Source organism: Sturnira hondurensis, unplaced genomic scaffold, assembly GCF_014824575.4.
Source record: "Sturnira hondurensis isolate 20B ecotype Veracruz unplaced genomic scaffold, ASM1482457v3 Scaffold0007703, whole genome shotgun sequence".
In the NCBI taxonomy this organism is placed as follows: domain Eukaryota; kingdom Metazoa; phylum Chordata; class Mammalia; order Chiroptera; family Phyllostomidae; genus Sturnira; species Sturnira hondurensis.
This window is the reverse complement of record NW_028080334.1, coordinates 152156-167632: the sequence shown is the minus strand read 5'-3', so window position 1 is coordinate 167632 and position 15477 is coordinate 152156. Positions and strand designations below refer to the sequence as shown.

The 15477-nt window shown below is 41.6% G+C and overlaps 1 protein-coding gene across 1 annotated transcript; it reads right to left on the bottom strand.

Annotated features, from left to right (window-relative positions):
- On the bottom strand, positions 1 to 990 carry LOC118991577 (olfactory receptor 2V2-like). Its single transcript, XM_037052881.1, has one exon. The coding sequence runs from the start codon at positions 988 to 990 to the stop codon at positions 43 to 45; it is 948 nt and encodes a 315-aa protein (XP_036908776.1). The 3' UTR covers positions 1 to 42.
- Between the last annotated feature and the right edge of the window lie 14487 nt (positions 991 to 15477).

Here is a 15477-nt window from a genome sequence, read left to right as displayed (position 1 = left end):
AACCAACATGTGGTGGCACCAGGCGCAGGATGCCCTGGCCGTTCAGTGTTGGCTGCCCCTCCTGCAACAGTCTAGCCCCTTCCTCAGGGCCCCCATCACGTCCCGGTTCCTTAAGCTGTAAATGAGGGGGTTGAGCATAGGGGTAAGGACTGTGTAGAAGATAGAGACCACCTTGTCATGGCTGGGGGTCCGGTAGCGCCTAGGCCTCAGGTAGATGAACATGGCTGCCCCATAGAAGAGGGAGACAGCTGTCATGTGGGAGGCACAGGTGGCCAGAGCCCTTTTGCCAGCCTGAGCAGAGTGCATATGGAGCACAGCCCCCAGGATGCGAACATAGGAGGCCACGATGATGGAGAAGGGAAGGAGCAGCATGAACACACAGCAAACGAATAGCATGTTCTCAAAAAGGGTTGTATCTACACAGGCCAGCTTCAACACAGATAGCATTTCACAGAAGAAGTGGTCCACAACCCTGGAGCCACAGTAGGGGAAGGTCATCACTACTGCCATCTGTGTCAAACCATCTAGTAGCCCAAAGGCCCAGGAACTCCCAGCGATCTGGAGACAGACCCTCTGACTCATGCGGGTGGAATAGTGCAGTGGGTGGCTGATGGCCACATAGCGGTCATAAGCCATGAGCCCCAGCAAAAGCCCCTCTGATCCAACGAGAGAGACTAAAAGGCCGACTTGTATGCCACAGCCCACAAAGGAGATGGTCTTTCTGCCAGACAGAAAGCTGGCCGCCATCTTTGGCACAAAGGTACAGACCAACATGAGATCCATGAGGGAGAGCTGACTGAGGAAGAAGTACATGGGTGTGTGAAGTCGAGGATCTATGCTGATGAGGGCCAGGAGGAGGACGTTTCCACAGAGGGCCACTGAGAACACTACCATGACCCCAGAGAAGAGAGCAAGGTCAGCTGGGCTGTGGGAAAAGATGCCCAATAGGATGAAGCCATCTCTGAAGGACTCATTCAACCACCTCTCCATGACTCAGTGGTTGTTCTTGGTCACCTGAGAATACGAACATAAATATTGGATTGAGTTGTATTTCTAATTTTTACGAGATTTTATGTATTTATTTTTAGAGAAGGGAAAGGGAGACAGAAAGAGAGGGAGAGAAACATCAATGTGAGAGAGAAGCATAGATCAGTTGCCTCTTTAACATGCCCTGACGAGGGACTAAACCCAAACCCACATATGTGCCCTAACTGGGAATTGAACCAGCAACCTTTCCTGTTGTGGGACAAAGCTCTAGGCCACTGAGCCACACCGGTCATGGCTGGGCTGTCATTTCTCATTGATTTCTGCATGTACACCTTCAGCCAGCTGTTTGGTTTGTCACTCATGAGGCCTCAACAACATATGCTTTAGGACATGAAGAGGATTCTACTTCATAGCTCTGTGATTCAGCAGTAGGAGCTCTGGTAGTTCATAGACCAATCCATGTATCTTTATTGGTGAATATGCTTACCAAGAAGAGTGGAAACCAAGTTATTTTATGTGATAACACTTTTCTGCAAGTGATGCCTTGGCTTTATCATATGATATTGAGTCTTTTGTGATACCACACAGACTTGATGAATGACCTCGAATAGGGCTAGAGAGTTCAGGCAAGAGACCACTTATGCCCTGGCTGGTGTAGCTCAGTGGATTGAGCTCAGGCCTGTGAACCAAAGGATTGAGGTTCGATCCCCAGTCAGGGCACATGCCTGGGTTGCAGACCAGTTCCCAGCAGGGGACGCACAAGAGGCAACCATACACTGATATTTCTCTCCCTCTCTCCTTCCCTTCCCCTCTAGAGATAAATAAATTAATTCTTTTTAAAAATACCTTTAAAAGAATTTTTTTAAAGAATTTATTTTCAAGGGAAAGGGGGAAGGATTCTCAGAAACTAGTATAAAGGACACATGAACAACAAGTAAGGGAGGTGGAAATGGGAGGGAGGTGGAGAGCACAGGGGGGTGGGATGGGATGGAAGTTGGGGACAGAAAACTGTACTTCAACAATAATTAAATTTTAAAAATATTTTTTTAAAAAGAAAAAATACCCTTAAAAGAAAAAAAGAGAGACCACTTATGTGTGTTATAGAAAGGGAAGGGAAGAAAATGAAGCATGAGCTGCTCTTTTGTGTGCACATTTCTCTGTGTTCTGAGAGTTTTATCTGGCTAGCCACTCTGTTATATTTATAAAGTAGATAAAGAAGTGCTCTCTAGTGCCTCTCATGAGAAGGAACAGTTACAATTGGATGCCAATGCTGTGACTTATGTCAGGGTTGACAAAAAAGATGCAGGGTTAATAGGGAGAAGCAATGATTTGGCATCCAATCCTCAAGAGTAATGTGGTCTTCAATTTTATGGCTACTTTTAAAATACCACCAGGACACAGCAGGCCCTCTGTGCCTTCCACTCCTCTGAGTCAGACAGCTCTGGCAAGCAAGGCTCATTGGCTAGTTCCTAACACACTGACAGAGCCACCCATTAACAACAACTTCTGCTCAAAACCTGACCTTCTGGAGTACACATGCCTCGTTTAGCAAGAAAAGTGATTGAATTGGATATATTTACATGGTTATGGTCATTTGTGGCTGTAGAATCTTTGACCATAATGTCATTTGTAATGGGAAATATTTTGTAAGCTTGAAAAAATGAGAGTTTTTATTTTCTAAAACAAACAAGCAAACAAACAAACAAAAAAACCCAGGACACAGACTCAGTACATGTTGGCTGATAAACACATACAAGTAATACCTGCTTACTATGTTATCTTTAATAGAAACAAAAGAGCCTTTTTTTTTTAAATCCAAGGTCATGCCAACTGATTTTAGAGAGAGAGAAAAGGAGGAATGGAGGGGGAAAGAGAGAAAGAAACATCAATGCAAGTGATAAAAATCAATCGGTTGCCTCTTACACATGCTCCAATTTTGACTGAACCCACAACCTAGGTATGTGCCCTGACTGGTATTCAAACCTGTGACCTTTCAGTCCATGAGACAATGCTCCACACTGGCCAGGGCTAAAGAGCCTTCTTTCTTTTTTTTAAAGATTTTATTTTTCTAGAGAGAGGGGAAAGGAAGGAAAATGAGAGGGAGAGAAACATCAATGTGTGGTTGCCTCTCATGCATCCCACTTTGGGAACCTGGCCTGCAACTCAGGCACGTACCCTGACTAGGAATCAAACCAGCAATCCTTTGGTTTGCAACCCACACTCAATCCACTGAGCTACACCAGCCAGGCCCCAAAGAGCCTTCTTTATAAAAATTTTTCTAATATCTTCCTTCTGACTTTCTAATGAAACATTTATTATTTTTCTTATAAATTTTTTCAATTAACTTACTTGGACCATGCCAATGAAAAGTGTTTCTCTTGATATGGGTCAAGAATTTTTTCTCAATATGTCATATGAAAGGAAAACAGAGCCTGATTTCACAGATAAAAAAGACAGCTTTTTGCAAGTTGCCTAGAAAACAATGAATCAAAGATGTGGAGTTTGTCAGCCTATTTCTCATCTGCTGAGAAGAGGCAGGGCTCTCTGCCTGACCTAGTGCCAGGCAAAATTCAACTGGTTGAAATAGCCCTGGCTGGTGTGACTCAGTGGACTGAGGGCTGGCCTGTGAACCAAAGGGTCACTGGTTTGATTTCTAGTCAGGGCACATGCCTGGGTTGTGGGCTAGGTCCCCAGTGCAGGGGCGTGTGAGAGGCAACCACATATTGATGTTTCTCTGTCTCTCTTTCTCCCTCCCTCCCCCTCTCTCTAAAAATACATAAAATCTTTAAAAAATAAAATAATATGACTTTCACATCTATTTTTAATTTGACCTTATAGTCAACCATAAAGAGGGTACAGAGAGATTATTAAAATAGACCATCTCTTACAGATGAGGAAATTGAGGAGTTGGCTGCATTGTCCAAAGCTATATGGCTAGTAAATGTGGGACCAATACTTGAGAAGGGGCTTTTGGAATCTAAGCTCTGAATACTTTAAGTTATATCAGGTTGTTGCAGGGCAAATATATCCTTAGAAGGGCAAGCTACCTTATTTTGAAGAAATTCTTAGTTCAGTGTTTCCAGTTCAATTTTTTATGATTCTTGGCTCACCCAGCAGCCTTCTGATCTGTAATATGGACTCTTAAAAACTGGAGACCCTTTAGCTGAACACAGAACAGGTTTCCTGTCAGACGTACGGTGCTCATCACTGTTCACTGAACAAGGAGGCAGCTAGGACGTGTGGTTGCAATGCCTTCTTCATAGCCTGCAAAGCAAACCCAAACCTCAGCCTGTAAATATCTCGAGACAAACATATCAATGCACAGGCAGCAGCTAGGCTTTCCCAGTGAGTTCAAGGCTTACAAAGAGCCAATTAAATAATTTCCTTGCTTGTCTTCTCCCTTTTCTCTATAAAAGTCTTCTCTGTGGTCTATGACGCTCTCCTAATCACTTTCAGTTTAACATAGCCTGATTGGAATCTATTTCTACTTATATAAATTCTTAAAAAGTTTAATATGTGTCTGTGTATCTTTTAAAATCACAGATGAATACTTGATCACTTATGGCTATTACATTCCTACCTTTTGAGTTGTTTAGTATAAATGGGAGCCCCTAAATCTAGATGCAGGTGACAATTACATTTCTGACCCTGTAGCACTCAGGGAAAGGTCTCCCGGAGATGATCAGGAGGCTGAGGCGGACCAGCCAGAGACCCCATCTGCCCACCTGTCTCCAAACAACTGCAGAATCTGTCAGATCCCAACACTCCTCCCCAGGCCCAGAACCGGCCCCCAAAATACCAATTTCTTGAGGGATATATAACTACATGTCTTCCTGACACCCCAAACAGGAAAGAACAATTCTTGCATGTGTTTACCAGAAAAGTAGTATTTCCTCTTTGCATCTTTTTTAAAAAGAAAATACTTTACTGTCCCAACCATTCAAGTTCAAAATGACCCACTTGGATACTCCCCGCATTCTGTGTCAAACAGTCTCCTGGTCCTGCTGATTTGCACATTATGGAGAATCTTGCTTCTTACAACAGCCTCTATGCTCATCCCGGGAGTCACCACTGTATTCAGAGCATTACCGTTTGGCCAGCATTCACACAGTGGCCCTGACCAGGCACCTCCTTGGGCACTGCACACTGTGGGCACCGCACACTGTGGGCACCTTAAAGAGTGTCTCTGTGTGGTTACTGCTCTGCTCAAAACTGAGCAGGGCTCCACCTCTAACCGACTGATGTCCCTAAGTGGCCCGCTCTCCCTTCCTCTAAATAAGCCTCACACTCCACCTGCACTGACCTCTGCAGCTCGCCCAAAACAACTTCTGTTGGTCCCTTTTGGTTTTGCTCATGCTGCTCCATTCTCCCAGTGTATCTGCCTCCAAACTCCTTTTGTCATAATGCCATTGTTTCTCAGGGGCTCAGCTCCAACCTGCTTCTGCCAGGAAGGAGCTCCCACCTGACCCTATGCCAGGTGATCCCTTTCGCTGAGGCCTCTCACCTCACATTCTGTGACCTGAGAGTGCTCTCCATGGGTGCAGTTACAGTTCCCAGCATCCTCCAACACGGGTCCCTGCTTCTCCACCCAGCAGCAGGAGAATTAGCCTCATCTGAAGTTCAAAGTAGATGATGTCACTCTTGTGCTCTAGCTATGCCATTGGGCTCCTAACCCACTTAAGGCAAGGGCAAGTCCTTACGAGGCAACCCCAGCCATGCAAGACCACAACTGACCCAGCGCTGTGGCTGCCTTTCCCACACCAAAGGCTGGGACAAGGGCTTTTACCTCTCTCCTCCCTCAGGGTGCTAAGTTACAGGAGCAGGCCAGAAACAATCCTACCTTAGGACCTTTCCCCTTCCCTCGCAATGGCATGTTTCTCCCCCAGTTACCTACATGGCCCCTCTGACTTCAGATCTACTGAGGTCATAGAAAGCTTCTCTCAAACACCCCAGGTTCCTACATCAACATGTGTTGACTATATCGAATAATGAATCATTAACTGACATGCATCTGCAACCTCAATTTCTGAGCTAAAATGCTTGCACTTGTTCACAAGAACTTGTTCATTGCATACTTCTTCACAACCCAAATAGGAGTTCACTGTTGGACTGTGAGTGATATACATATGCACAAGCCCAGCAAAGAAACACAAAAGGAGGCAGACATTAGGAGGAAGAAGAAATGCTGACAAATAAGTAGAAATGAAGACACAAACCAGAAATCAGTAACAGGAACTGTAAGGAAGGGACAAGAGGGGTGATGGAAAAATAACACGCGCTCACCTCAGGACAGGTTGTCTGCAGGAAAGGAGAACCCACAGCTCCCTTGTGGAGGAGTTTCTGGGGTGAACTTCGCTCTGCCATCCCTCACTCACTGGATCAGAGGGGACAAGGGGGCAGGAAGAAACTTCTCCAGCTCTGACCTCCCTCCTCAGCTCCCCACTTCCCAACTCCCCAGTGACTCTCTCACTCAGTGGGGCTCCAACAGACAATAGCCTCCTCTCAGAAAAAGGGAGACAGAGAGAACGAGAACTTAGTCAAGAGGGTGGTGATGGGCAGATGGGCTCAGAGCCAGCACCCATGTATCCCTTACACCCACCAGTGCCTGTCCACCTGCTACGAGCTGCCTCTCACCTTGGCTTGCAGACCTGTCTCCTACTGCCCATTAAGGTACTTAACACAGATCTGCAGTGAGGAAGGGAAAGCTGTCCCCTCCCTGGAGACTCCTCAGGCTTGAGCCCTGACAGGAGCTCCCAAGATCACAATTAAAGGGTCCAAAAGGTACCTTGGGGACAGAACCAGAAGCAGGCCCCATGGAGACCATGTGAGGAAACCTGGTCAGGGGAGGGCCACAGGGCAGCCAGGGCATAGGAAGGTAGTCAAGTTTCTGGGGGCTCTGCCCTGACACACACACATTCCACACTACCCCAGTCACCCCCAGGGTCCTCATGGCGTCTCCACCTGTGACTGGCCCAGTTGACTCTCCACACTCCATAGTCCACATGTGTTCTTCATCTGCCCTGCAGGTCAGTCTGCACCTGCTGAAGGCCCCGGATACACAGAGCAAGGGGTGAAAAGTTGTGCTGCACTCCAAGTGGGGCCTGGACACAGCCCTGGCTCCCAAGAGTTTATGACCCAGTGAGAGGGAAACAGCTCCCACCTTCACAAGAGTCAGATGGTGGCATCAGAGCTGGGTGTTCTTCAAACCCTGTCTGGTGCTTCTCTGTGATCAGTGCCCTCCCTGGTGTCTGTGGGCTATCTTTTGATGCGGAGGCCTTATGTCTGTTCCCTCTGTGTAATCACCAAGAGTACTTCCTTCACTTCGAGAGTGACCCAAGTTGGACCACAATATTATAATCACTCTACTGTTGGCCCATTACTGTGGAAGAGGTCAATTTTCAAAATGACCTCTTTTGGAAACCAAATGGTCAAATAACCAATTTATCTTTTCCTTCTAATTTTTTAGTTCTATTTGACTGGTTTTCATTCTGTTTTCACAAGCACAGTGACATGTGTTTGCCTGCCAAACTCTTGGGGAGTTTCAGTGAGGCTGGTGCCCAGGCAGGAGAGAGTGGATCACACAGCTGAGACGGGAGGGGTCCAAGGAGAGCTGGGAAGACCCAGCAAGGTAAAGAGGAGGGAATGAGGAAAGAGAGGAAACTAAAAATTGGGAAAATACCAAAGAAAGCCAGAAAGTCAAAAGAAGGAGATCAAGAGAAGAAGAAAGGAACAGGGAAGAACAGCCAATTAACAAAAAAACAATTAACAATTTGGGAATAAGCACATACTTATTAATAAATACTTTAAGTGTACATGGAACAATGCCCCACTCAAAAGACATAGCGCAACAGAATGGATAAAAAAAATAAAGCCCTATCTGTATTCTCTTGATAACAGACTCATTTTAGAGCAAAAGACATACACAGACTGAAAGTGAAGAGATGGAAAAAAGACATTACATGCAAATAGAAATGAAAAGAAAGCTGGAGCAGCAATACTCATATCAGACAAAATATACTTTAAAACAAAGAATATAAAAGATGCAAATAAGGAAATTATATAATGGCAAAGAGGTCAACCCCAGAAGAGGATGTAACAATTGTACATATCAACAAGCCCAACACAGTAGCACCCAGAGATATGAAGCAAATATTAATGGACATAAAGGCAGAAATTGATAGCAACACACTCATACCCCACTTACCTCCATGGGTAGGTCATTCAGACAGGAAATTAATAAGGAAATAATGGCTTTGAATGCTGCATTAGACCAGCCTAACTTCACAGACAATTAGAGAACATTTCATCCCCAAACTGCAGTGTCCACATTCTTCTCAAGTGCACAAAGAACATTTTCCAGGAGAGGCTACTTATTGGACCATAAAACAAACCTCAGTAAACTCAAGAAGAGTGGATTATGTCAAGCATATTTTCTGATCACAGTGCCATAAAACTGGAAACCAATAACAGGAAGAAAACTGAAAAAGAAAACCCTCTCAAACATGTCAAGATTAAAAAGAACCAATGGATCTAGGAGATCAAAACTGCCCTGAGACAAATGAAGATAGCCAACTTGCCAAAATTAATGGGATGCAGCAGGAGCAGTTGCAAGAGGGAAGCTCATAACTATACAAGCCTACTTCTATAAACATGAAAAATGCCAAGTAAACAATCTAATTTTGTACCTAAAAGAACTAGTGAAAGAAGTACAAACAGAACCCACTGAAAATAAAAGGAAGGACATAATAAAGATCAGAAAAGAAATAAATAAAACAGAGACAAAAGTAAAAACCAGTAAAACAGATGAGTGCAACTAAGAGCTGGCTCTTAAAAGAATATACAAAATTAACAAACTTCACTCTGATTGGTGTGGCTCAGTGGCTCAGTGGATTGAGTGCCAGCCTGTTAACCAAAGAGTCACTGGTTCAATTCCCAGTCAGGGCACATGCCTGGGTTGCAGGCTAGGTCCACAGTGGAGGCCACATGAGAGGCAACCACACATTGATGTTTCTCTCCCTCTCTTTCTCTCCCCCTTCCCTTCTGTCTAAAAATAAATAAATCAAAATTAACAAACCTCTACCCACACTTATCAAGTTGAAATGATAGAGAGATACCAAAGAAATAATATCAGAAATAAAAGAGGAAGATTACAACTAACACCATATAAATACAGATCATTAAAACATCCTGTGAGCCCCAGCTGCTGTGGCTCAGTGAATTTACCACTGGCTTGCAAACCAAAGGTCATCAGTTTGATTTCCAGTCAGGGCACATGCCTGGGTTGTGGACCAGGTCCCGACAACCACACATTGATGCTTCCCTCCCTCTCTTTTCTCCCCCCTCTCACTCTCTCTAAATAAATAAAATCTTTATAAAAAAGAATGCTGTGAACATCTATATGTCAATAAGTTGAATAACCTAGAAGAATCCTGAAACACATAACTTCTAAGACTGAACCAGGAAGAAACAGAAAATCTGAACAGACCAATTACTAGCGATACATTGGAGCAGTAAATACAAAACAAAAAAAAAAACAAAAAACAAAAAACCCACCAACAAATAAAAGCCCAGGACCAGACATGTTCACAGGTGAGTTCTACCAAGTATTGAAGGATGATCTAAATACCTATTCTTCTAAAACACAGGTGGGAAACACAAAGCCCATGGGCCAAATCCAGCCTTCCACCTTGCTTTATATGTCCCAGCACCTTGTTTCTACCTGGCAGAAGTACTGAGCTCACACTTAAGTGTTAAGGAGTAGTTACATTTATTAAGTCCTAAAATTGCATTCAGCTCTTTGAAGGCAATTGTGAAAGTGATGCAGTCCCCAGTGAAAATGAGTTTAACATCCTTGTTCTAAAACTACTCAAATAATTTAAGAGGAAGGAACTCTTTCAAGCTCATTATATGAGGCCAGCAAGACACCTCAAAAAATAGAATTATAGGTCCACATCCCTAATGAATATAGATGTAAAAATTCTCGACAAAGTACTAATCTGAATTAAACAATACATTCACAAGATTATGCACCATGGCCAAATGGAAGCTATGCCAGTGATGCAAACAATGTGATACATTAATAAAATCAAAATTATAGTTACCCCTGACAACAAGGCTTCCAGCCAAGATGGAGGCTTAGGTACATGCACTTAATCTCCTCATACAACCAGAGAAGAATAGCAAAGAATTTAAAGACAAAAATGACTAGAATTTCCAGAAATATTGAACTGTATGAAAATACAGTTTAATTAACTTCGACAACCAAGGAGTTAAAGAAGAGACCTGTATCCAGACTGCTCCACAACACTGTGAAGCAGGTTGCTCCCCCAACCCCAGGTGAATACATAAGGCTCTGCCCCTTACAAGATAACAGATGCACCAAGACAAAGAAATATGGCCCAAATGAAAGAACAGATCAAAACTCCAGAAAAAGAACTAAGCAATGAGGAGATAGCCAACCTATCAGATGCAGATTGAAAACACTGGTAAGCAGAGTGCCCAGAAAAATGATTGAGTACAGCTGCAAAATAAAGAAAGAAGTGAAGGCTCTACAAAGTGAAATAAAAATATTCAGAGAATCAACAGTGAAAAAAAGGAAACCAGGACTCAGATCAGCAATTTGGAACAAAATAAATAAATATACATTCAACTGGAACAGAATGAATAAACAAGAATTCAAAAAGTAAGGAGAGGCTTAGGAACTTCTGGGAAGTTTAAATGTACTAACATCCAAGTCATAGGAGTGCCAGAAGGAGAAGAGGAAGCGCAAGAAATTAAAAACGTATTCAAAAAACTAATCAAAGAATACTTGATAAATCTGGCAGAGGAAATGTCCAGGAAGGTCAGAGAATCCCAAACAAGATGGACCCAAGGAAGCACACACCAAGGCACATCATAATTTAAACACCAAAGATTAAAGATAAAGAGAATATCTTAAAAGCAACAAGAGAAAAGCAGAGGGTGACCTACAAAATAGTTCCCATGAAACTATCAGTTGATTTCTTAAAAGAAACCTTGCAGGCAAGAAGGGGCTAAAAAGAGGTATTCAAAGTCATGAAAAGCAAGGACCTACATCCAAGATTACTCTATCCAGAAAAGCTATCATTTAGAGTGGAGGGGCAGATAAAGTGCTTCCCAGACAAGGTAAAATTAAAGAAGTTCATCATCATGAAGCCCTTATTATATGAAATGTTAAAGAGATTTATCTAAGAAAAAGAATATCAAAACTATGAACAGTAAAATGACAAGAAACTCAAAACTATCAACAACTTACCCTAAAAAAAAAAAAAACCTAAGCAAACAACTAGAAGAACAGAATCACAGTAATGGAGATCACATGGAACATTATTAGTGAGCAGGTGGTGGTGAGAGAAAAGAGGAAAAGGTACAGGGAATAAGAGGCATAATTGATAGGTACAATATAGACAGGGTGAGGTAAAGCATAGTATAGAAAATGGAGAAGCTGAAGAATTTATATTTACGACCCATGGTCATGAACTAAGGGGGAAAGAATGCTGGAGGGATGGTGGTGCAGAGCAGAGGGGGGAAACAGGGAAAAAACAGGACAACCGTAATATCATAATCAATAAAATATACAAAAAATAGCACAATGGAGAATTTTACTAGAGAATTGGAATAAATAAAAAAGTCAATTTGTAAACTTAGAGTGAAGAAATGCACAAACTAAAATTGAAAAACCCAACACATGGATTTACCTGCAAATTAGACGTGGGCGAAAGTAAGAGCATCACCAGTAGGAAATATTCAGGCTGATGCACATATGGAAAAAGGATGGAAAATGTGGAAAAGAATATAAAATATGTCAGAAGACAGTGGGATCAAGACAGCAGTGTCATAGGCCAGTCCCACACTTGAATGCACCCACAGCAGTCATGCCAGGCCTCACAGAGAGTGGAACTGAGGGCCAATCCTACCCAGTAGTGTGCTTGAAGAAACTGAGGCCCAACTACAACAGGTGGGTACATGTGAACTACATAGGGGACACCCCAGGAACACCTGACTCTGGTAACCAAAGAGAATTGCACCACTTGACCCCACGGAACACCATCTATACAAGCCCACTCTTTTAGGACAAGGAGAGGTAGCTAATATGTAAAATAACAGAGAAAGCTAGGCAAAATAAGGAGACAAAAGAATATTTCCAAAACAAAAGGATAAGACAAAACCTCCAGAAAAGGAACTAAACACTATGGAGATGAGCAGTTCACCAGATAATTAATTCAAAGTAACGGTCACAAATATAATCCCCAAACTTGGGGGAAAAAATGAATGAACCCTGTGAGAACTTCAACAAAGAAGATAAAAAGTATAAAAAAAGAACAAATCAGAACTGAAAAATACCATAACTGGAATGAAATAAATACAACAGAAGAAATTAAAATCAGAGTAGATGGTGCAGAAGAACGAACTGGCAAACTAGAAGACTGGAAATCACCCAATCAGAACAACAAAAGAAAAAATTTTTTTAAATGAGGACAGTTTAAGGGACGTCTCCAACAACACCAAATATACTAATATTTGAATTATAGAGGTTCCAGAAAGAGGAAAGAGAGCGAAGGGGACAGAAAACCTATTTGAAGAAATAATGATTAAAAACTTTTCTAAGCTGGTGAAGGAAACAGACATATAAGTTCAGAAAACTGAGACATGTGTCTCTATCTTGTTTTGGAATTAGGATTATGCTGGCTTCCTAAAAAGAGTTTGGGAGTCTTCCATCCTTTTGGATTTTTTTGGAATAGTCTGTGAAGAAAGAGGTTAGCTCTTCCTTAAATGCTTTGTAGAATTCTCCTGTGAAACCATCTGGTCCAGGGCTTTTGTGTGACGGGAGTTTTTTGATTACTGCTTCAGTTTCATCTGCTGTTATTGGTCCGTTCAGGTTTTTTGTTTCTTTTTCGTTGAGTTTTGGAAGATTATATTTTTCTAGAAATTTGTCCATTTCACCTAGGTTTTCAAATTTCTTTTTTTAAGATTTTATTTATTTATCTTTAGAGAGGAAGGGAAAAAGAGAAGGAGAGAAATATCAATGCATGGTTGCCTCCCATGAGTCCCCTGTCAGGAACTGGCCTGCAACCCAGGCATGTGCCCTGACCGGGAATTGAACCTCAACCATGTGGTTCGCAGGCCCAGGCTCAATCCACTGAACCACACCACCCAGAGCAGTTTTCAAATTTCTTGGCATATAGTTCTTCATAGTAATTTCTTACAATCCCTTCTATTTCTGTGGTATCAGTTATAATCTCTCCTCTTTCATTTCTGATTGTGTTTATTTGTGTCCTCTCTCTTCTTTTCTTGATGAGCCTACTTAAAGGCTTGTCTATTTTGTTTATCTTTTCAAAAAACCAACTCCTGGATTCATTGATCCTTAGAATTGTGCTTTTAGTCTCTATGTCATTTAATTCTGCTCTGACCTTGGTTATTTCCTTCCTTCTACTTGCTCTGGGCTGTCTTTGTTGTTGTTCCTCGAGTTCTTGCAGGCATAGGGTTAGGTGGTTTGTTTGAAATGTTTCTGGGTTGTTTTTTTTAGATAGGCCTGTATTGCTATGAACTTCCCTCTCAGGACTGCCTTTGCTGTGTCCCATAAGTTTTGGGTTGTTGTGAGTTCGTTTTCATTTGTTTTAAGAAACTTTTTTATTTCTTCCCTAATTTCATTCTTGACCCATTTATTGTTTAATAGCATACCATTCCGTCTCCATGATTTTGGGTGTTTGGGGTTTTTTCCTTTGGGGTTGGTTTCCAATTTCAGTCCCTTGTGGTCAGAGAAAATGCTTGCTATGATTTCCATTTTCTTGAATTTGTTGAGGTTTGTTTTGTGTCCTATCGTGTGGTCTATCTTTGAAAGTGTTCCATGTGCACTTGAAAAGAATGTGTATTTAGCTTCTTTGGGATGGAGGCCTCTATATATATCAGTTAAGTCCATTTCAACTATCGTACATTTACACAATGGAATTCTATGCAGCAGAAAGAAAGAAGAAGCTCCTACCCTTTGCAACATCATGGATGGAACTGGAAAGCATTATGCTGAGTGAAAAAAGCCAGGTGGTGAAAGACAAATACCATATGATCTCACCTTTAACAGGAAGCTAAACAACAAAACAAACAAGCAAGCAAAATATAACCAAAGACACTGAAATACAGAACAGGCTGACAGGGACCAGAGGAGAGAGTGGAGAGAATCACAGGGGAAATGGGGAAGGATTCACAGGAACAAGTATAAAGAACACATGGACAATAACTAAGGTCGGGGTGGAAATGGGAGGGAGGTGGGGAGCACTGGGGTGGGGTGGGCAGGGCTGGACTATAAGACAGAAAACTGTACTTGAACAATAAGTAAATTATATATATATATATATATATATATATATATATATATATATAATTTAAAAAAGAAAATTGAGACATGAAGAATTGGGAAATCTAAAAAGACTGATCAACGGTAAGGAAATTGAAAGAGTCACCAAACATCTCCCCAAAAATAAAAGTCCAGGGACTGATGGATTCACTAGTGAATTCTACCAAACATTCAGAGATGATTTAATATCGACTTTTTTCAAACTCTCCAAAAAAATTGAAGAAGAGGAAGTACTTCCTAACTCATTTATGAGGCCAACATTACCTTGATACCCAACCTGGCAAGGACAACACAGAAAAGGAGAAATGGTATGAAACCAGTATCACTTATGATATAGATACAAAAATTCTAAGTACAATATTAACAAATTGAACAACACAATACATCTAAAAGATAATACATCACAATCAAGTGTGTGGGGAACAAGGATGGTCAGAGATGCAGAATAAAATAAAATTAACATAATTTTATGTTAAAATAAAATAATTTTGTTAAATTATTTTAACAAAATAAAAAAATAAAATTATATGATCATATCAATAGATACAGAAAAAGCATTTGACAAGAAACAATATTCATTTGTGACCAAACACACACAATATAGTGGGTATAGATGGAAAGGGAAACTACATCAACTTAATAAAGGTCATATGTGACAAACCCTCAGCTAATATCTTACTCAGTGGTGAAAAACTGAAAGCTTTTCCTCTAAGATCAAGAACAAGACAAGGATGTTCAGTCTCAACACTTTTAATCAACTGGAAGTACTGGAAGTCCAAAGCAGTCAGGTAAAAGAAATAAATAAAAGGCATCCGAATTAGGAATAAGGAAGTATAATTATCACTTTTTTTTCCAATTTGTTTTTTTTCCAATTTTTTAATTTAATTATTTTTCAAGTACAGTTTTCTGTCTATTACTCCCATACCATCCCACCCCCATCCTCCCCCCTCCCTCCCATTTCCACCCTTCTCAGTTGTTGTCCATGTATCCTTTATATAGGTTCCTCTAAATCCCTCCCTTATTTCCCCTGAAATTCCCTCCCCTCTCCCCTCTGGTCACTGTCAGCCTGTTCTCTATTTCAGTGTCTTTGGTTATATTTTGCTTGCTTGTTTGTTTTGTTG

Coding starts and splice junctions, on each gene's coding strand:
- LOC118991577 (XM_037052881.1), bottom strand. CDS start 990: ATGGAGAGGTGGTTGAATGAGTCCTTCAGAGATGGCTTCATCCTATTG.